This window comes from Arabidopsis lyrata (assembly GCF_000004255.2).
Source record: "Arabidopsis lyrata subsp. lyrata unplaced genomic scaffold ARALYscaffold_3, whole genome shotgun sequence".
Lineage (NCBI taxonomy): Eukaryota > Viridiplantae > Streptophyta > Magnoliopsida > Brassicales > Brassicaceae > Arabidopsis > Arabidopsis lyrata.
Genome location: NW_003302553.1, coordinates 8,662,246 through 8,684,841, shown reverse-complemented (window position 1 = coordinate 8,684,841; position 22,596 = coordinate 8,662,246). Strand labels below are relative to the sequence as shown.

The 22,596-nt window shown below is 37.0% G+C and overlaps 5 protein-coding genes across 7 annotated transcripts; 2 read left to right on the top strand and 3 right to left on the bottom strand.

Annotated features, from left to right (window-relative positions):
• The first annotated feature begins 17 nt into the window (after positions 1-17).
• On the top strand, positions 18-2,879 carry LOC9319282 (chaperone protein ClpB1). Its single transcript, XM_021030298.1, is given in 6 exon segments — positions 18-114; positions 238-892; positions 895-1,320; positions 1,408-1,852; positions 1,954-2,431; positions 2,511-2,879. Coding segments are annotated over 5 exon segments (2,172 nt in total). The 5' UTR covers positions 18-114; positions 238-240; the 3' UTR covers positions 2,682-2,879.
• Positions 2,880-3,963: 1,084 nt separating this feature from the next.
• On the top strand, positions 3,964-6,351 carry LOC110230508. 3 transcript variants are annotated; one of them, XR_002333615.1, is made up of 3 exons: positions 3,964-4,088; positions 4,649-5,441; positions 5,830-6,351. XR_002333615.1 is itself a non-coding variant. In XM_021033749.1 (3 exons), the coding sequence occupies exons 2-3, from the start codon at positions 4,654-4,656 to the stop codon at positions 5,866-5,868; spliced, it is 630 nt and encodes a 209-aa protein (XP_020889408.1). In that variant the 5' UTR covers positions 3,964-4,088; positions 4,649-4,653; the 3' UTR covers positions 5,869-6,351. The 3 variants fall into 3 exon arrangements, 2 of the variants coding, with proteins under 2 accessions (XP_020889408.1, XP_020889407.1); XM_021033749.1 differs by having other exon boundaries at positions 4,649-5,244; XM_021033748.1 differs by lacking the exon at positions 5,830-6,351 and having other exon boundaries at positions 4,649-5,557.
• A 4,205-nt stretch (positions 6,352-10,556) lies between these two features.
• LOC9319280 (E3 ubiquitin-protein ligase RING1-like) lies at positions 10,557-13,123 on the bottom strand. The gene is made up of 2 exons (XM_021032524.1): positions 11,939-13,123; positions 10,557-10,778 (listed from the first exon to the last, which is right to left on the bottom strand). Exon 1 carries the CDS (start codon positions 12,942-12,944, stop codon positions 11,940-11,942), a length of 1,005 nt encoding a protein of 334 aa, XP_020888183.1. The 5' UTR covers positions 12,945-13,123; the 3' UTR covers positions 10,557-10,778; position 11,939.
• A 1,829-nt stretch (positions 13,124-14,952) lies between these two features.
• On the bottom strand, positions 14,953-17,048 carry LOC9319279 (sugar transport protein 10). Its single transcript, XM_002883166.2, has 3 exons — positions 16,288-17,048; positions 15,572-16,198; positions 14,953-15,459 (listed from the first exon to the last, which is right to left on the bottom strand). Exons 1-3 carry the CDS (start codon positions 16,747-16,749, stop codon positions 15,001-15,003), a joined length of 1,548 nt encoding a protein of 515 aa, XP_002883212.1. The 5' UTR covers positions 16,750-17,048; the 3' UTR covers positions 14,953-15,000.
• An 825-nt stretch (positions 17,049-17,873) lies between these two features.
• On the bottom strand, positions 17,874-20,367 carry LOC9321414 (sugar transport protein 4). The gene is made up of 4 exons (XM_002883165.2): positions 19,762-20,367; positions 19,362-19,681; positions 18,649-19,278; positions 17,874-18,565 (listed from the first exon to the last, which is right to left on the bottom strand). The coding sequence occupies exons 1-4, from the start codon at positions 19,892-19,894 to the stop codon at positions 18,104-18,106; spliced, it is 1,545 nt and encodes a 514-aa protein (XP_002883211.1). The 5' UTR covers positions 19,895-20,367; the 3' UTR covers positions 17,874-18,103.
• Between the last annotated feature and the right edge of the window lie 2,229 nt (positions 20,368-22,596).

Below are 22,596 nucleotides of genomic sequence, written 5' to 3'. Positions count from 1 at the left end.
GGTTTACGTTGCGTTCGGTTAAGGTCAAAGAGATTTTAAAACAAAACCCTCCGTGTCTGAAGATCACGATACGAGTTCACCGCCGGGAACAACAAGAGGCGCGAGTCGATCAAGGTCAATTTTTTATATTTCTTCCCCGATCTTTTACAGGTTTTGATCATCGTCATGGCTTGACCAGAGTTCCATAGTTTTTGGAAGTGCCCATCATCTATGTTCTGTCTTTTAATTCTTTTTCAGATCATGGATTTGGAAAAACTACTTTCTGAATCACAAAAGCTTGCCCAAGAAGAATGTCATTCAGAAGTCAGTCCTCTGCATCTTGCGGCCACTTTGATTTCAGATAAAAATGGAATTTTTTTTCAAGCTATCACTAAGCTTGGAGGGGAAGGTGCTGTTTCGTCAATTGAAAGGGAGCTTAAGAGAGCTTTAAAACAACAAATACAGTCTCAACCTCCTACACTCTCTTCTGATGTTGCACAAAAGAAGGGAAAGAAGAAAAAGAAGAAACGCATTCTTGAAAACTCTGCTGTATTGTTGTTGAGAAATGGTGCCAAAAGTGTGGAAGATTTGATTTTGGGTCTTCTTGAAGATAGATGTATCATGGAAGCCTTGAAAGAAACTGCTGTTCAACCGAAAATGTTGATGCGTGTGGTGAAACAACTCCGGGAACCAAATTTTCTGGCCCTGCACACATACGGAACAGACTTTGTGGCGACATCACTCCTCATCGACCCTGTCATCGGGAGAGAAACAGAGATCGATAACGTAATACGTGTTCTCTTAAAGAAGAATAAAAACAATCCTGTATTGGTTGGGAAAACTGCTGTCATTGAAGGGTTGGCTCAAAGGATACGCTTAGGAAATGTTCCAACACCTCTGCAAGGTATAAGAATCAAGGTATAAGAATCTTTGCATTAGCAGCGGGGACTAGGAATAGAGGTGATTATGAAGAGAGGCTGCTAGGTGTTATAAAAGAAGTAGAAGAAGCTAATGGGAATGTCGTCATGTTTTTTGATGAGATTCTCCTTGGTGCCGGTGGTGACGGTTCAAATGATGCTGCGAATATGCTCAAACCCATGCTCGCTAGAGGTTCGTCTCGGTGCATTGGCGCAACAACTATTGAAGAATACCAAACCTACATTCAACGAGATGCCGCATTTGAAAGAAGATTCCAGAGAGTAAACGTGCGGGAGCCCACTATCTCTCAAACTATCGAAATACTTCGCGGGCTGAGAGACATGTACGAGAAATATCACAAAGTGAAGATAGAGGATATGGCTCTCGTGTTTGCCGCACAACTCTCTTCCCGATATATCACAGGTTTGATGGATTAGTCTGATTTTGTAGTAGTGTCTATTGATGTTCAGCTGATGTTTAACTCTTGTATTCTCGTGTGTTTTTGTGTAGATCGTTATTTTCCAGACAAGGCTATTGACGTGCTTGACAATGCATGTGTGAATGTTCGAGTGACACTCGAAGGGAGCTCTGTTGGACCGGCTAATATTTCTGAGGCGGTAAGCCAAATGAGTGGAATCCCGGTTTCTAAAATTGGCCGAACCGAGAAAGAGAATCTTATAGGCCTGGCAGAAAAGCTCCACGAGAGAGTGGTTGGACAAGATGAAGCAGTAAATGTGGTTGCTGATTCGATTCTGAGATCAAGGACCGGAATAGGAAGTCCAGGGAAACCGATTGGATCGTTTCTTTTCCTCGGGCCTACTGGAGTAGGCAAAACGGAGTTGGCCAAGGCTGTGGCCGAAATTCTGTTTCAGGGGGAGAAAGGACTCATCCGTATAGATATGACAGAGTATATGGAAGAACACACGGTTTCCAGACTCATTGGGGCACCACCGGGGTGAGCTTATTTCTCTAACCTTTACTTACTCCTCTCTCCAAATCAATCCATACTTACTCACTCGAGCAGCGTCTCTGATTTTTGTTTCTGCTTTTATTCAGGTATGTTGGCTATGAGAAAGGTGGACAGCTTACAGATGCTGTCCGTAAAAGACCGTACTGTGTCATACTCTTGGATGAGGCAGAGAAAGCCCACACAGCAGTTTTCAACACACTTCTTCAAGTGTTTGATGATGGCAGATTAACCGACGGGCAAGGACAGACTGTGGACTTCAAGAATGCAGTGATAATTATGACATCAAATCTTGGTGCAGAGAAACTGGCCTTAGCCCTTAATAGTGAGATTTCAATGTCAGTTGCCCGGGGACGTGTGATGGAAGATGTCAAACGGTTTTTCAAACCTAAACTTCTGAATAGGCTGGACGGTGTAGTGATCTTTGAGCCTCTCTCTCACAAGGTGAGGAGGAAAGTAGCTGAGCGACAAATGAAATCACTTAAGGACCGGCTCATGCAAAAGGGCATCACTTTGGCATGGACAGATTCTACTGTCGACTTCATTTTAAAAAAGTGTCATGACCCGGTATGTAGTATGTAACAGTTACAGACAATGAGACACTAAACAACCAACTAACAAAAACTTTTTTTTTGTAAATGTGTAGGGGAATGGGGCGAGGCCCATCCAAAGGTACATCGAGAATATGATTGTCACCCATCTCTCTAAAATGATCGTTGAGGATAAAATTGGTGAGAACTCATGGGTATGCATCGATGGGAGTGACGCTTCGACTGAACTTATCTACCGAGTGAGAGACGAGAAGATGATTGATTAGATAGTTAGACTTTAGATGGAAATTGGAAAAATCATATAGATAGAGAATATTCTTTTTGATATGCATAGATAGAGAATATATACAAAAGCATAATTAGGCGAACTGATTTTTGTTTGACAATTTGTGACATATGAAAGAAAAAACTGATGTTGTTTTGCCATTTGGCAATGATTTTTTTGATAAAAATTTGGCATTGAAGATCTTTTGGATTTCTTCTAGCCATCTTTATCATGCTTGCTTACGCATGGTTCAAGCTGTTTTTTTTTTTTTTAATAACACTGAAGCATTCTTATGAATCAAGAGACTTGTAACCAAAGTAGAAAACCAAAATAGAAAGGAGGATACCAGTAGGTACCGCAAAGAGAAAGGTCAAAACAGGAGCTATAATTTGAGTCCAGCATAAGGAGCTTGATAAAGATGAGAAACGATCTCTTAATCTCTTAAAGGGCATAATCCCTATAAAACATATGGAAGGTAGAGATTGTACCCCAAAGCCTCACAAGGCTCAGTCCGATTCAAAGGTTGCTTTCGAATTAATGAGATTCTGACTTCCACTCGCCAACTGCTCCTACAAAACTTAAAATGTCTAAGATTAAATGCCGAAACAGAGGATTGGTATGTGGGTGAAGAAGAAGAACCACATGGAGTGGATCAAGAGATTTGGAGTTCTTTTAAGAGATTTTTGAGCCAAAAGAGAGTGAATGAATCAAACAAGTCAAGGAAGAATCAAGAGAGAAGAAGAGGAGACAAAGAAAGATGATCCAAAGAGAGAATGACACTTGATCGACCAGCCGGTCGATGGGAGCCAACCAGGGCCGTAACTGAGCACAGCCGGGTGAAACATTCGTGTTGGGCCCCCAAATTTTTAACAGTAATATGTATAGATTTTGGGCCCCCAAACAGTAAAAAAAAAATTTATATATAGATTATGAGACCCCCAAACCGTAATTGTTTGTGGCCCCATAACTCGTAGGGCCGGCCCTGGAGCCAACAGCACCACACGGACGAAGAGCAATCGAGCGACCCATCGACCGATCAAAGGCTAGCTAAGCCGGACCGCAGGGCAGATTGATCGACCACTTGGTCGATTTACCGATCGATTGGACCCCATCCGTGACGACGTCCTAGCTCCCATCGACCAAGCCATCGGTTGATCACGCCCCAGGTAAGTTTTTCTTCTCCTTCTTAAAAAAAAAAAAAATTAAAACACAAAAAAAATTTAAACCCACGAGTCTTCCTCTTTTTTCTTTGGTTCTTCTTCGTTTGGTTCTTCTTCCTTCTCTCACTCTTCACACACACACACACAACTCTCTCAATTCTCACTTGTTTTTCAAAATTCAAAGTCCAAATTCACTTAATTTCTCCTCAAGATCACGTTTCTAGCTATCTCTTTCCCTAATTCACAAGGTAAGTTCTTATTTTCTCAATTCTCTTTAACTTCCCATAAGTTTCTAAAAATTAGAGTTTCTTGAAATCGGTCGATTAAGAGCTCGATTAGTAACTTTTGTGTTAGTTTAGGACTTTGTGATGCTTGGGTATGGATTGTTAGTGTTCAATTTGCAAGCTTTGGTGAGAAAAATTGAGTTTTGATGGTCTAGGGTTCATGGGTTAGAAAAGTGACGAATTGGTGAATTATTGTTGGGAGTTTGGGGCTTTTGATCCTCATGTCTCACTCTTGAGTTGCAATAGTGCTACCTTACTCTTTGGTTTCAATTCTCTACACTCATTACATTTTAAAGGTTTACACAATTGGAAATTCTAAGTGTTCATGAGGATGTGAGTGTATTGTAGAATTTGAACATCAATTATGTATTGTTGTGTATTGTGGTTGTTTTTTAAGAGTTTAACAATGCTAATGGCTACCACTTTGTGTCTCGCTTAAGTGTCTTAGTGACAATTGAGACATGTACTATTATGTCTTCTATACTCTTTCTCTTGTCACTAAATTTGTTTTGAGATTCTTATAGGCACAATGGCGGGTGGAACAAAATCACAACCCAAAAGGCAAAAGAAAACAACAACCGCAAATGAGACACAAACCACACCGGTTGTTCATTGGACCACGGAAGAGAAGATGGCTCGTCGCAAGATGTCACAAGTCATGCCACTCCCAACGCGTTTTGCAAACCGCGCAATTCTTGAGAGGATGGGAGTGCTTGATACATTTGATGAGCTTCTAAAGAAGATGGGACTTAGTTTTTTCGGGACAATGGATGTTCCCACGTTCCCATTGCCTACCTTGGACTTCTTGTTCACCATGCAATACACATTCGCGAACCCAAAAGTTCCAATAGCCAAAGAAGGGATCTTCCACTTCAAGATCAAGAACATGGGGTACTCGATCTCTATTCCCGACCTTTGTGAGGCATATGGATTCGCCAACAACAACTCTATGTGTTTCCCACAATTCAAAGGGATTCACAAGCTTTGGAATATGATTGCTAACGGGTACTTTGTTGGGAGCTCCGCCAAAATTAAGAGAGTCCGTCATCCCGTAATCCGCTACGTCTTGAAGCTCATTGCACATGCCTTCTTTGGGCGAAGTGACACGGCCGCCACTACGGTAACCGAGTTGTGCTTCCTCTTCCAAGGATTGAAAGACGTGTTATTGGATTTTGGAGAAGATGCGGATAGTGGAAAAGAGAAATGATCAAGAATTTGGAGAGTGGAAAAGGCCTTAATGTCTAAAAGTTTTGGGGTTTGATTAGGAAAAGAGATGGTGATTAAGAAAGGGTAGAAATAGGAGATTGACATCAAAGGGTGGGTAGAACAACAAGAGTTAAACTTTGTATGCGTAAATTGTTCTCGATCTTAGATAGATTTCACTATTGTCTAGCATTCCCTTTCTTGAGAGTAAGCCACCAAATCTTTAAATCTTTTCGAAACCACCTCAAAAGCTTTCACCCGAACCAATTGAGAATGATTCACTTGCCATTTGCGAGACCGCGCCAAAAACTTAAATGAATGTGGAAGAGATGTTTCAATTTGATTGCTAGTCTTTGCTAGTAATAGTTAGGGGCTGAAATAGAGTTTTGCTATAAGATGAGTATGATGAAGTACAAAATTTTCATGGACTTTGACTTGAACCCTTTGCTTGACATTTTGTGGTTATGAATCCCCGCCTTAAACTTTCTCCTCGAATCATTAGGTACCATGGAGTGGATCAAGAGATTTGGAGTTCTTTTAAGAGATTTTTGAGCCAAAAGAGAGTGAATGAATCAAACAAGTCAAGGAAGAATCAAGAGAGAAGAAGAGGAGACAAAGAAAGATGATCCAAAGAGAGAATGACACTTGATCGACCAGCCGATCGATGGGGTGGTCGATGGGAGCCAACAGCACCACACGGACGAAGAGCAATCGAGCGACCCATCGACCGATCAAAGGCTAGATAAGACGGACCGCAGGGCAGATTGATCGACCACTTGGTCGATTGACCGATCGATTGGACCCCATCTGGTGTAAATTTAAGTATCTCCTCCCAGATGCCTTGATCGAACATCTGAGTCCAATCCAGGAATGTGAAGTCAAATGTAATAGTCAATCCAATACCTTTCTTCGAATTTGTACCATTTCATAAGTGTTTTTTGCAGCTTCCACAAGTAAACGGTTAGAAGGGTATTTCATATGTATAAGTCAATTTGTTATTTGGTTCATATACGTTTCCATGTTAGGTGCGTTATCAGGAGATAACAGCGGAAACATCGTATTTGGACAAAGTGTTGTCAGAAGGTGTGGACAGAACCACATAGTTAGCGGATGTCTCAATGCACAATATGTACCAAGCTATGAGGAGATAGTGCCATTTGATAGTTGTGGTCGAAGTTAAAAGAAGAGAGTAGAAGAGTTAGAGTTGTGAAACAGTTAATTTTTTGATACTTGTTAACATTTCCCCCTGCATAAATGTCAGTATTAGTACAAAATTGTGTCTTATGTGAATCCAATCTTTTAAAACCACACAAACTTCTCAACGATTCTTAATATATATTCATTACATGGATCTTGCTCCTCTTATGTTTGAAAAGTAGTGTCTATATTACCAAGTTTCGCGCCATTCCTCTTTCTTTATAATTCGCGACCGCATAACAACATACCAAATCAACCACTGCCATAAAGATGATCCGATCCTCTGTTTGCTTCCTCGTATAGTCGTATGTTCTTGAACTCAGATGCTGAATCAACATTAGGATTTATCCCCGCAAGCTTCATTATGTTCTCAATCTCTTTCTCAACCTCACCCATCGATGGCCTCTCCTCTCCTCAGTTTTCACAATCGGGCTTTTACTGGTTAATAACTCCAGCATCAACACTCCAAACGCATGCATACACATCGGTCTTCTTGGACAAATAGATTCTTCATGTAGTATTCGGGATTTTATATAGCCCTAATTGCAGAGATATTGTGAGTTAAGATGTATGTGATAAAGAGAGAAATAAGCATGATTGATATCTCTACTTACCATGGTTCCTTTCATTTGAGTTGACTCATGAGCTTCTCCCACAAGTTTGGATAGGCCGAAATCTGCAACCTTTGCCGACAGACTTTCATCAAGTAGTATGTTGCTGGATTTAACGTCTCTGTGTATGATCGGAAGCATTCTCATGGAGATAAGCCACAACCCCTTGCTTGCACCAAGTGCTACTTTGAATCCTTCTTTCCCAATCCAGATATATGAATCCCACTCTTACCTGCATAATTGCGTGCGTACCCAAAATCTGGATTAAGAGTTTAGAACCCTAGAATCACCGAGAAGTTATTAACAATCGAAAAAGTAGTTCTCTTTCTTTTCTTGTTCTTTCTTTTTTCATCAATCGCCCTCTATGTTTGTTTCCTCTTTTGTCGAAACGAAACCATCTTCAAAAATTCCAGGAGAATAACGAAAACTCCAAAAATTAAATTAAAACACAGTTACTGGGCTTATTAGAGTAATGAAAACACGGTTACTCTCTTTCGGATATTGGGCCTTATTGGGCTTTCCTAAAACATTAAGACAATTAGACTAATTAGTGGCTTAATGATGAAACTAAACATAGTTTACGAAGGTGTAAGAGTTACACTGTCAGTCTGTCATGAATCAGTTTTTTCATGGCAATGAAAAAAAAGTTTTCTATATCAATTTAATTTTGGAAAAAATGTCATTTGAATCCCGAACTTTAATTATCGTCGAAAAAAAGTCTCAGTTTTCAAAATGGTGAAATAAAATCTCAAACTCTTGTGGGATATCCAAATAAATCGCAAACTTTGTCTAATATTGCCAATTTAGGCACGAAGTTAAATCAATTCCGAGACAGCTCGACAGATCTCTAATCTCTGACGCCTCTGTAAGCTTCTCTCGTTCGTTGTTTCTCTCTGTTGTGATTTCACTTATAATTGCATGTCATGATCCCTAATCTCTGTTTTCTTTGTTTTGTGCAATGAAACTCAAGTAAGAACAAAGAGTATTTCATAAAAGGTTACTTAACATTTTCTATTGCCCCTAAATTTATTCTGGAAATCTCAAAACCCTCTACTAATCTTTAGTACCCCTCGTTTTAATGAAATGACGAAACTACCCCTTTGATATTTGTTAAATGAATTTTGAACGCCTTATTTGTACCTACCAATTATACTGGTATCCCCTAGTATTCTCTAGTATTACCCGGTATTACCCTAGTATTACTATCTCCTAGTATTACCAATTATACCATGTTTACCTAGTATTAGGTGGTAATACCTAGATATACCCTAGTAATACTAGTTACACCCCGCTTAGTGGAATTCGAACCATGGACATGCGCGCGGAGCTCGCTACCATTGAGCTACTGTGTTTTCCGTTGAACACTTACCGATTTAATTATATTTAACCCTTAACACCCGAAAACAACCTTCATTAAGGGTAATTTTGTCTTTTTACCATTGAAGGAGTTTTGAGATTTTCTTTTCCCTTATAAGGGCATCTCAGCCTCTGTCTCGACAAATATCCTTTATCTCTGATTTTGCTCCTGTAATTGTAAACCAAAAACCAAACATACATTATTATAAATATATATGCTGCAATTAATATCTCTAAATGCATATTATAATTTTTTTAAATAAGTCACAATGAGTTTTTTTTTGTGGGAAGAGAAAGAATCAACGAACATTCGTTCGTGATGCTTGTAAAAAATTTGAAAATTAACAGTGGATAATGTATATTATATCGTAAGTATAAACATTTAATCTTATTTATGTAACTGACTAACCAGTGATCAAGAACATTAAAACGATAGAAACCGCAATGAAAGAATATGGAGATCTTCGAATATCCATTAGTTGTTTCTTTGAATTTTTTTTTTAATCACTAATATCTTGTGAAGTGTGGATGTTTTTGAAGTAGTTCTAGAAATTTGAAGCTTCTTATATAGGCAAATTCTGAAATCTGAGTCATGCATATATCTATTAAAATGTGATTATCTTTTGCCTTTTGGCAATAAATTGAGGTGTATTAAAAGATAGATTTGGAGTGATTTTTATTTAAATGACAAATCCTATGTTATTCAAACATAAATTATAATATGTATGTTAAAACTAAATGTTATTGGATTAGTGATTTGAAAATGAATAATCAAATCCACTGTTACGTAAAACATTTAGTGGATTTGAATGATTTAAGTGAGATTTAGGGGATTTCTTAGTTAAAAATAAAAAGATCCAAATCACATGGTTTTAGGTAAGATTTTATGAAATTTTAATAACAAATTTCCTAATTCACCAAAATCATTTCAAAACTCATTAAAACTCAAATCACTCTAAAATCTAAATTCATTGTTCAATACACTTAGTTTAAAATGATTTTAACTGTTTGTATAATAAATATTTATAACTGAACTAAACATGAATGAGTTTGCATGAGTACTGAACTTCTTTTAGGTATAAGAAAGATTATGATCATCTTTAACAAAGAGTAATTTAGGTTTGTTCGGTTGTGTGAGAGTAATGTTAAGTCTGTTTAGAGCTGATCTGTTTTTTTAGTTAATGTAATTTGCTATTGCCTTTCTTCTTTTTCATAAATTCGTCCTTGGTGGGAGATTGATATTTGGACCAGATGTTATGTGGTGCAGGTTTTTAGTAACCTTAACTTCAAGTTTCAAGTTTAAGACTTTAAGTATTTAATGTTTGAATTTGGTTTTTAGACATTATTATCTTTCATTATGTGTTATGACTTTAAGTGTTTAATGTTTGGACTTTGTAAGATTGAACTTCAACATGTCTCGGATTTACATTTGCAATTTAGGTAATTTCAAAATTATTTTTGAGTTTTTAGGGTTATTTAGGGTTAATTCGGTTTATTTCGGGTTAATTCGAATTATTAACCCGAACCGAACTGGATCCCATCAATAAAAATTTTGGTTATTCTCGAGTTACAAATAATTTTACATAATCGATCTGAACTCAATTAAACCCAAACCGAATCCGAGCCGAATACCATTCGGATTCTAAACAGTTCTATCCGAATAACCCGAAATCCGAATAAACGTCCAAACCCAAAACCGAACTCCCAGGCCAATTTTTAGGTGTATATTTGTATTCGGGTACCCACGGGTATTGGATTCGGTTCGAATTCGGTTCGGGTTTTTTTCGGGTAGGGGTCTAGGATCCATTCGTGTATTTTTAAAAATCGGTTCGGCTTCGGTTCAGATATTTTTTCGGATTTTTCGGTTCCGGGTATTTTGCCCCGCCTATCTCTCTCTTTTACATAATTATCAATCACCTTTGTCTGCCACTTCATACTATCATGCTTTTGTGTCCCATTTTTGTATATGTCAAATGCTTAGATTTTAATGTCTTTTAAAATCAAAAATTGGGTTTTGGGGTCTCGATTTCACTGACCCCATTCATGGCAATGTGTTTATGAGAAAAATAAACAACACTCAAATGAAAAATTGCAATTTTTAAAAACTCTCACATTCGTTATATATCCCAAAATAACAACGAAAAAAGAACACTTTTCAAATGTACAAAATATGGTAAGACCTCAATGTCACTTTTGTTTCCCTAATAAAACTGTTTTTTTTTGTTGTTGGAGAACTTGTGATAGCCTTCTGATCCAGTTTCCAAGCAATGACCCTGGCCAACACATTCTGCACCACAAATGAAAGCAGCAAAAGCGTTAGGCCAAACAAAGGTAAAGTGATTTGATTTTATTCAATGCATTGTAATGTAAACCTCATGGATCCAACAAAATCTGGTTCCAAAAACCCGACCACAAAGGTCTTCCCAAACCTGAAGTGTGATAAGTATCAACAAATCGATTAGCCAGAATCCGTAAATCAAGAAACAACTTTGTTGCTTATACGTGGTTGTGCAGTGCATCAATCAACTGCACCAATTTGATATTTCTCAAAAGATTTAACTAGTACAAACCTTAGACCGCCTCTACCCAACTAACTTATCGATGACCCAGAAGTCTCTTAAGTCCACTATTTATGCTAATCTCGGACTCTTATCTAGCTAGCAAACTAGTTCTTTAGTTATGCTCAAGTGGACATATGCAGTTGAAACTCTTATGCATTCCCGATGACAACTAATCAGTTCCACCTCTTCAACATCTTTGAATCGAAAGAAAGAGATGCTATTACATTACCCAGCACAGGTATTTCTCATCATCGCGCTAAGCTAGTGACAGTGAGAAACCTCATAAGATACCCATACAAGTTCTCCCCATGTTGCTATCCACATTGAAACTCTCATATCACATAGAAGAAATGCTAATCACCAAGTTGCTGAGAATATCACATGCAAAATCCAAAAAAAAAAACAATTTGTAGAGAATTCAAGATAATAGATTACCACACAAAAATCAAGGAACTCATATATGCACGATCTAGATAAGAGTTGCCTAATTTATGCTACAACAAACTATTTCTTCTCTACAAGGCTTTAAAGTAATCTAAGCTAAGTACTTTCAGTATCCTGTTGAGTCAAATTTCTTTAAACTACCTCTGACTCTAGCTCAGAAACCTGAAGATATCTAATTAGCAAGGAAATATATTGCTAACAGAGAGAGTAGCAAGAGCAAGAACGAACCAACAACTTTCAGTGCTATCTACAAGTTTGTGCCTATGAAACTCCAATTTCAAGCTATAAGATTATCGATGCAATGGCGCGAATAAAACTTTCCAGTAGATAACTACACATTCATAATGTTATTGCAACCACACAACCTATTATTTTGTACCTTTCACAATCTCCAGGTAATATCAGAGGATGAGTAGAAAAAGAGAGAGAAGACAATACAAACCTTAATCCAAATCTTCCCCCCTGGTCTCAAGATTACCTCCACTGGCACCAGGTGCTCCCGAGCCAGAACCAGGATCAGAACCAGAGCCATCTTGTCTCCTGAACGGCCAAGGAAGTTGTATACTAAACCTCGGCGTCTGCTGACCCTCAACCGATCCTTGTCCATCGCCACTCGCCTGAATTCCTTGAGTCCTGTTCTCATAGTCAGGATCATCCGTAGGCAACTCGAATCGACAAACCGGACATGAGTTATGCAACTGGAGCCACGGGAGCAAGCAATCCTGATGAAAGACATGCTTACAAGGCATCTGTTTAACATCGCTACCATCCTCAAACTCATCCATACACACGGCACACTGGTTCATCTCGGATTTCAACATATCCTTCGTTACCTTAACAGTAGGAAGCCCATCAATGGCGGATTTGGAAGCAGGAGGAGTTCCGTAACGATTAGGATCATTCTCAGCTAGCTGCTGAATCAGCTGCTCAAGACCTGGACCAAAGAAGTAGTCACCGAAATTCCCAGGCATACGATTACCTAGATCCGAAGGATGATTCTCGATCACGAACTGAACGTGCGTACCGCTAGATCGCAGATTCTGGAGATGATTCTGAAGAAACGTAAACGGATCAAACGCGTCAGACTGGGGATTCTGCTGAGTGGAGCGAGCCTGTGGTTGCATCGACGGAGCGAAGAAGCTCGAGCTCATCAAGTCAATGCCGGAAGGAGAGGCAGCGGAAGAGCCGAATAAGAGAGGGAGCAAGGTGGAGAAAGGATCAGCCATGGGGAAAAGGGAATCAACAGAGTTAGGGTTGAAATTGAGGGATGGATTAGGGTTAGGGTCTTCGTATTCTTCAAGAAACCCTTGGTTACAAATTGGACAAAAAGGATCAGCGGATGAGGAAATTGAGATTGTCACTGTGCGATTGCACTGGTAGCAGAAGAACATCTTGTCGACCTCCGGTTCTGTTGCGGCGGAGCCAGTTGAATTTACGCCGGAAGACATGACGGATTCTGCGAAATTTTCAGAGCGCGAGAGAGAGACGACGAAACAAAACGAGAGGACGAAGGAAGAAAAGAACCGTCAGAGGAGAGAGAGAAATAATTCTTTGGTATGTGGCCGACTCAATTTCAGAATCCATGATTATTAGAATTTGGGCCGAAGCCCATGGAAAAGCCCATTTATAGTCAAGCCCTGGGCAAATAAACCGAACCGAATGTACCGAACCAAAACCGAAACAAAAAAGCCGAACCAAACCGAACTGAATATTTAGAAATAACTTAATGGATACTAAATTCCTATGTTGCATGGAAACGGAAACGGAAACGTGGAAACGAAACGTTTCGAAAACGGAAAACGATTTTTTATAAAATTAGGGATTGGAAACATATACACATATATAATATATGTATATATATAACATTAACATAAAACTATAAAAAGAGTTTAATTAAACAATACAAGTCCAAAACATCAAATATTATATAGGTTAACTAAAATTCTAAAAGAAAAAAAGATTAAAAGGTTAAGTTCAAATATTTAATTTAGACCAACATTTTCATTCTCATTTTCATTATTTTCATCGTAGATCATATAAAGATGCCTCCAAATCTAGTTTGTCGATAAAAAAATCTTAAAACTCAGAGTCTTCCAAAATTAGTGATATGTATTACTCTATAAATCTTGATCTTTTCAACTTTTATTTATTAAATTTCCAAAGTCAATAAAAAGGATTTGTCGCGTTTCCATTTTAGAAACGTGAGTTTCCATCGTGTTTCCAAACATAGATTTTTAGAAAACGCGTTTCCGTGACGTTTTTCGTGTTTCCGAAGAGTTTTCGTTTCTGAAACGTTTCGGAAACGGGAACGGACCTTGAAAAAAGTTTCCATGCAACATAGCTAAATTCTATAACCCAAATAACCGTAACCGAACCGAAATATCCGAAATACAATTATATTTTCAAAAATATTAGTTATCTATATACCAAATAATCAAAAATATTTGAAATATATATATAAATAGTAAAAATACTCGAAAATAACCGAAAAATATCTAAAAATATCTAAAAATACCCAAAAATAACCAAAATATCCGAAAATATTCAAAGCAAAATAACTGAATGGATACTAAATTTTAAAACCGAAAGAACCGGAACCGAACCGAAACCGAACCGAAATTCAAAATACTCAAATGGATACTAAATTTTAGAACCAAAATAACCGAAACCGAATGGAACTGAACCGATAACCGATTGGATAACCGAACACCTAGGACTAGTCTTAAGTAACTTTTTTTTTGTTGACAAAAGTAAGGAATGTTATAAATTTTTGTGGATATCAGATTTATAAATTTTCATGGATTTAAAATACATTTTTTGTTCATTTTATAGATTATAATTCTAGGAAAATGTTACATTCTTATAGAAAATTTTAGATATTAAAATTCTATTTATTTATTTTTAAAAAGTATATATACATACGTAACATATTCAATAATTTATTATTTTTTATATAAGACCATGACTTTTTTAACTTGGTTGTGGAATCAACACAATTGGGTAATGTTGGATTTTCTTGTAAAGCATGCATAGGATAATCTTTTATCGTTTACAGAACAGAACTCGGGTCCTCTAACTTTTTTTTTTTTTTTTTTTTTTTTTTGGGTCCTCTAACTTGACTTCATAGTGAGTTTTTAATTCACTAAATCATCATGATTCATGAGATCATATACTTTGTTTCCTTGCCTCTAAAACTTGTGGTTGTGCATTAACTGGTAACGTGTAATATGAAAGTTGAATTTCAAAATTATATGATAGAAACTATAGATTTATGTGGCGTGTTTTTGACTTTTTGGTATACAAATGTGAGTTTAGCATTCTCTTTGTCTCTCCCTTTTTCCAAAAAAAAACAAAACAAAAACTGATGAATGTAAAGACTAAAGAAGCCCCAAATAAATTAAATATATATATATTTATAAGATGAATCAGGTAAACAAAATGTCTCGATAATAATTATTTCCTGAAAACAACCCAAATATCGACATATAACAGATCCAATTCCTCTTAATTGGTATTGTTATCATCATCATGTCCACCAATAATTGCATCATCTGGGATATACTTTTTCCAGAACCAATGTTGCTTCCAAACTCTTCCCATCTCTTCAATAGGAACACCTTTGGTCTCCGGCAACAAAAAGTAAATGAAAACCGTCATGATCGCAACCATGCTTGCAAAGAAGTAGAATAGACCAAACTTCATGTGACAAAGCATTGTCAAAAAGAATTGACCAATGAGGAAAGTGAAGAACATGTTGACCGAGACGTTGATGGCTTGTCCCGCTGGTCGAATCTCCAATGGACAGATTTCACTCGGTACCAACCATCCCAATGGGCCCCATGACCATGCAAATCCTGCAACGTACACACATATGAAAGCAAGAATCCAGTCTGCTGTTGCTGGCGTCAAGGTTCCGGTTCCTGTGGTTCCAAATCTTGCACCGATGAAAGAACCAACGAGAAGCTGGAAAAAAAAAAAAGAAAACATGATCAACTCATTAAGTCATTTGGTGATTAGGTATATATATGGAAATGGTTTTGTTTCATTAGACTATGGTCCTGATTGTTATTTTTACCTGACAAATGAACATTTGAATGCCACCTTCGAGGAAAAGCAACCTCCTTCCATATCTATCAACCGCGTAAATAGAGACAAAGGTTGAGAGCATGTTAACAACACCGGTTATAACGGCGGACATAAGAGCAGCATCGTCACCAAAACCAAGAGTCTTGAAGAGAACAGGAGCGTAGAACATAATGACATTGATTCCAGTGATCTGTTGGAAAAAGGGAATCGCCGAGCAGAAGATTAAAGCTGGTCTGTATCTACTCTCCATGATGTTCTTCCATGGATATTCCACCTTTTTGGCAGCTTCAACAGCATCTATGAGATCTTGAAACTCATGGTCAACGTTGTCAGCTCCACGTATCTTCTTCAACATCTGTTTTGCTTCCTCATTTTTGCCTCTCTCGAGCATCGAGTTTGGTGTATCGGGCAAAATGAATGATCCAATCACCATTACAACAGCTGGAACAGCTGCTAAACCTAAAGAAACCCTCCATCCATGTTGAGCCATCTTTGATGTTCCATAGTTTATCAGATTAGCCACCAAGATTCCAATCGTTATAGCCATCTGAAAACCGATGTTTAAAGCTCCTCTTATCTTCGCTGGAGCCATTTCCGATAGGTATACCGGAGTAGACTGCACCAACAAAAGTAGAAAAGATTGAGATATCAACCTAAACCACATAAATAAATGATACACAAGAAAGCAACAAATGCCTCACGTACCTGATTAGCAAATCCAACACCAACACCGAGCAAAAGTCTACCGATTATGAGCATTGCAACATTAACGGCAAATGCGTTGAAAAGTGCACCGATGAGGAAAGCAAGTCCACCGATAAACATAGAGACTTTACGTCCATGCTTCCTAGTTATAACCGAAGCCATAAAGGAAGCTACAAGAGCTGCAAGGTAGAGAGAAGAAGTGAACAATTGGAGCATTTGGTTATCGAATTTGCAATAAGCCGTGTCGTGCTTCGCCTTTTGCATCTGGCTCTCTACTTGAGGGAAGAACTTGGTAAGAAACTCCTCCATTGATGTAACTCCTCCTGAGATTCCAAGGTCGTAACCAAAGAGGAGACCTCCCATGGCGGCCACAATACATGTAATGATAACGAATGCTGTGACTCCTCCTTCATAACTTCTTCCACCACCTCCTCCTTCTAATACAAAAGCTCCTCCTGCCATTTTTTGTTAATGGTCTTAGAAGGAATCTTGTGGCTTAATTACAAAATGCACTTTGTGATCTTTTTAAATAGATCAATGTGGTAACCCTATAATTAGGTTTTGTGGAATATTGTGTGTTGTATTATAAAGTTTTATCTTATCTTTGTTTGAGGATTAGGGGAAGTAAATATTAGTTGGTAACAAGAGTTGCTTAATGTTAAACGCCAAGTTTCATGGAGATTCTTGTCTGTGTTTGACTGTTTGTTAGACCGTTTCTTTTACAGACATTATTTTCCTTATTTATCTTTTCATTTTCACATAAAAAATATCAGATAAATTCTTTGTATGTGAGACTTTTTGTATCTATATTATTTTGGACCCCAAACAGAAACTAAAACTACTTGTCTTGTAACAAATTCATAATCTCTTTCAAAATAATAGAAACTTGTCACGTACCAAATTTCTTTGACAAAAAAACTTGTCACGTACCAAATTCATAATCCGTTGACAAAAAAGAAAAAAAAAAGGAAAAAAAAAACACATTCAGAAAATTTTGATATTATATAGACCAATTTGACTTTTTCTTTAATAATATTAAATTTCTTTCAACAAATTAAAAAGAATGTTATTTACAATGCATAAATTGAAAGAATTGGAAAACGTTATAGGGAGTTTTAAGTCAAGGAAAGCCAATAGATAACAAAAAATTTCAGTTATCAGTTTCCACGAGCTCGTTGCCATCATATGATCATAGGTCATTTTGATTTGTCATACCAAAGTTCGAAGGTAATATCACTGTGAGTGTTAGGTTTGGTCGGGAGTTTTTGACTCTGTTCATTCATGCACATCAGTAGTTGTAGTTGTATCATTTTTGACTTTTTCTTGTTGGGATATTATACTGTCACTAGATAGTTATATACTTATTATCATTTTTTGAAAATTTCTAATTACTTTCTCACAAAATTTGTTCTAAAGAAGAGTTGATGAAGAGGTACTTCAATCATGAAGAAAAAAAAAATGGTATGCCTTTTGGATAAAACTGAAATATCTACTGATGAGTGATGACTATTCTTGTTTCTTGCTTAAAGCATAACACTCTTTTTCACAAATAAAGATTCAAGGAAATGTTAAATAAGAAACAACTCTTTAATAATTTTGTTCTTTTTTTGTTTTATTTCTTTAGGCCCAAATAACAATTTCAACAAAGAAACATTAAAAAAGAAGAAAGAAGAAACTATGAAAGCTAAAAACAGAGCAGCTTTCTTTTAGGAAGTAAAAGGCATTTTTGACATTTATTCTTATTTCATCCCAATAATTATTCACTTTCTCTTTTCTCATAAATCTTTTTGCCCAAAGAAAACTTCATTCTTGATCATCATACGGACTTCTGTTGCATCTCAGCAGCACCCATGTTAACAGCTTCATCAGGAATAAACTTTCCCCAGAACCAATGTGCCTTCCACACTCTGTTCATCTCTTCGATTGGCACATTCTTTGTCTCAGGCAACATCAAGTAGATGAATACCGTCATTATGACAACAAAGAACGCGAAGAAGAAGAATAGTCCGAATTTCATGTGACAAAGCATAGTGAGGAAGAGCTGAGCCACAAGGAAGGTGAAGAACATGTTGACCGAAACGTTTATGGCTTGAGCTGCTGAACGGATCTCTAGTGGAGATATCTCACTAGGAACCAACCATCCCAAAGGTCCCCATGACCAGGCGAAACCCGCTACATAGATGCAGATCAGTGCCACGATTGCATTGGCATCTGATTTCCCTATGTTTCCTGTTCCAGCCACTCCGAATTTGACCCCAATCATGGCTCCAATAGCGATCTGTAATACACACCGATGTTTTGAGATATTGAGTGTCAATTAAGCAACGCATAGTAGGGTTAGGGTTACGGTTTTTGTGTTACCTGAGAGATAAGCATCTGGATACCTCCTTGGAGGAACAAGACTCTTCTTCCAAATCTATCCACTGTAAAAACAGAGACGAAGGTACACAAGAGCTCGATGATACCCGTTACCATAGCTGATAGGAGGGAAGCTTTGCTACCGAACCCGAGGGTTTGGAACAAAACCGGGGCGTAGAAGGTAATGACATTGATTCCGGTAAGTTGTTGAAAGAAAGGAATGAAGCAAGTCATGATCAATTGTGGTCTGTAACGAGGAAGCAAGATGTTCTTCCATGGGTGTTTCACTTGCTTGGACTCCTCACTTGCATCAATGAGATCTTGAAACTCTTCATCGACTTCATTGGTTCCTCGGATGGACTGAAGCATTTGCTTTGCCTCTTCGGTGTAGCCACGTTCAATGAGAGAGTTCGGTGTGTCGGGAAGGATCAGAGCTCCGATCATGATCATAACTGCAGGGACACAAGCTAGACCGAGAGAGATTCTCCATCCGATGTTTCCTTTCATCTGTGCGGTGAAGTAATTGATGATCGTTGCAACCACAATACCAAAGATAATCGCTACTTGAAACCCGTTGTTGAAAGCTCCTCTTAGATTCGGAGGAGCCATTTCTGATAAATAAACCGGTACAGACTGAAACAAAAAGCAAAACCAGTTAACTAAGCTGCAAGTGTTACTTCTTCATCAAGGAGCAGAAAAACGTTCTTAGAACTTACTTGATTGGCGAATCCGACTCCAAAACCAAGTAGAATACGACCAATGAGAAGCATAGCGATGTTTTGGGCAAAGCCGTTGAAGGCAGAGCCGATAAAGAAGGTGAAACCACCGAGGAACATCGACCATTTCCTTCCGAAAACTCGAGTAATGGTGGAGGCAAAGAGAGAAGATATCAAAGCCGCCACATAGAGAGACGAAGTGAAGAGAGTGAGAAGCTCACTATCAAATCGACAGTACTCGTTCTCATGTGCGTTCTTCATCTTCTTGTAGACGTCAGGGAAGAACTCTTCCAAGAATGGCTCCATTGAGGTTACCCCTCCTACAAGCAATTAAAAAACCCTAATTAGTCCAAGACCAGATCAAAGAAGAACACAAGACTTGAATCTGAGAAAAAAAAACCTGAGATCCCGAGATCGTATCCGAAGATGAGACCACCAAAAGCACCGATGAAACATGTTACAAACACTTTCGGTGTCAGTTTGTAATTGTAGTTCCGAACACCCGGCGTTTGACTGACGAATCCTCCGGCCATTTCTCCGATTTGCAAAAAATCAAATAAAAGATTTGTTGACTTCTCTCTGTTTCAGACAGAGGAACAAACAGAGCAGATCTTTTTCTCTCAGATAATAAGTAGATCTGGTTCTCGAATTCAGACAGAGAAATCAAATGTAAGAAGAAGAAGAAGAAGACAAGATTTGATATTGAAAATGAAGAAGAGTTTAGTTGAAATTTATAGGATTCGACAAAAACTCAAAAAAAAAGGAGAAATTAACTGTCAGCTGACTTTGAGGTTTTAGAAGAAAAGAACAGCTGTTGTTCTTGTTCTTCCACTTGCCTATTCCTCTGGATCTTATCGGCTTCCATAAATCTCGTGTCTTTTTTTAGTTTTAAGAAAAAATAATTATCATAACGTTGTCTTTTTTGCTTAAAACGTAGAAAATTAGTATTTATGACGAGGAATCATTTAATTACTCTTAGGATTGTTTACCAAATTAACCAAACTATTGGACTGCATAAATAAATAAATAATTGACACACGAATAAGTCGCATTTTGTAAGATAAACACTTTTTTAGAACTACAATTTTGACTCAATTAAAGCTATTTTTAAGTTTATCTAGTCACTTTTTTCCACAAGTGACAGTTATTTTAATTTGATGTTGAGGTACTGAAATGAGTAAACGCCCGCAAAACTCGGTCAATGGACAGAAAAGACCGCAACTTGTTTTAATTTTAGTCTTTTAGATAAGATCTTTGATCTGATTTTTAAATTAGGTACAAAATCTGTTTTCAATTTTCAAACTTTTAAAAGTAGTATTTTAGTTATTACTTTCCATCTTTTGACACTAAAAAGTGGTATGAAATCTTCAATATCTATCCAAAATTTGAGGCCATAATGATACCTTAATAACCTTTTTTCCCCGTGATAGGCTTTCCATTCACATGCATGGATAAAGTTTTTACATCATTAATGGAATGGGGACAAAATTAGTTTTTGAGAAAAACTTTATTTCTTGATCTTTTAAGAGAGCATATTGTACGTCAAATTGACTATAAGATAATCTTTATGTGTCAGAGGATATTTCAAACAATGATATTAAAACAGTTGGGCTATTATTGATTACGATGGAAAGAAAAAGTTGACTATCACTACTTTTCTATATGTATAATAAATTATTTCGTAAATTATACGTAGCTCCATACTTTTATTCGTAGTCTAACGTTGCTTTCTACTCCTTTAGTTTACATTGGAAAGTCAAAACTCGCGTTACATTATTTTCATGATGTTCCCATAAAGTTTCGTCATTATTATGTCATATCGTTATCTTAACGACGTTATTCATGTAAGGCTATATTAATAACGACGTTATGCATACAAGGATATGTTTTCTTCCCTATAAAATGGTGTGATATAATCATATGTTTGCTACATAGTGTAATTAATGTGATTTGAATTAGTCAAATTTTTCTTAGACTCATTAGGTCTTGTCTCAGCACTGCATTCTCATCATTAGGATCAGCAACTTGATACTAAATTAACCATCTTTTATATTAGATATATTGAAGTACTAATTAGTTAGCTACTGCTAATTGTTTACATGCCGATGGAAATTGTAATGTTTAATGCAAAATTTGTATAGCTAAGAGCCTAGCTAGAACAAGACAATTAGGTGATCGTCGATCACATGCGTAAAGCCAACTTGGCTTTTAGATATTTGTTTGTTTGTATTGCAGATTTTTAAATTATACGTTCACTACTGAAAACAAAATTTAGAGAAAACAAAAAGCAAGAATAAAATAAAACAGGACTACAAAACATAAAGAGGAAGAAAAAATTGAAAAACACAAGACAACTAAACACTCGTACATGTACAATATATATAAGGTTTTTTTTTTTTTTGGTGTGAATATATATAAGGTTTTGATGTTGCCTTACAACATAAATTTAAAAGAAATTTTCACGTTTCCAATGAAAAAAAGATTTACAATTAAGAAATAATGGGCTTTGGTGTTCTTTTTTTAATAAGGTTTTGATGTTACTTAGTTTTGGTATTTTTAGTGATCCTTGACGGCTACTAGCAATAATTCAACCATCCCTAACTAATTATTAACCAAGAAAAGCAAACGATCCACCAATGTATAAGAAGTAAATATTCCTCTAATTTTGAGACAGCAAACTCGATTATAAAACAAAAAAGTTCGAAGTTCGAACTATATTAACTAAATCACACACTAAAACTTGATTATTTATTTCTTATTTTGGAGAAGCGAATTCAATTTTTTTAATTCTTCTTGAAGCTCCCAGATATAACAGCAGGTTATTCAAAACTCGAAATCAATTAAACGACCGACTAAAACATATGATCCGCCGCATATGGTATCCGACTTAATTACGCGCATGATAACTATCTTGTGTTATATCATATTCACCAAAATCAATATGCAATCGGTTGCTCTATGCTTTGCAACCCAACTTCAAACGTCCATGTCTATAAACCTGGATCATGTACAGATGTACTCTACAAACAATAGATCAAATTCTTACCAAAATATACATCGGAGAACAGTACTTAAAAACACCGCTTTTCGACCATTTTTCGATGACAAAAGGTTTAGATAATGTGGGCTTCCGAAGTTTCTCATAACCAGTCACATCTTGACATCGCCATGTGAATTGCCTATAGAATTAGTATTTAGTAATCGTTATTTGTTTCCCGGAAGTTGAACTGCTGAC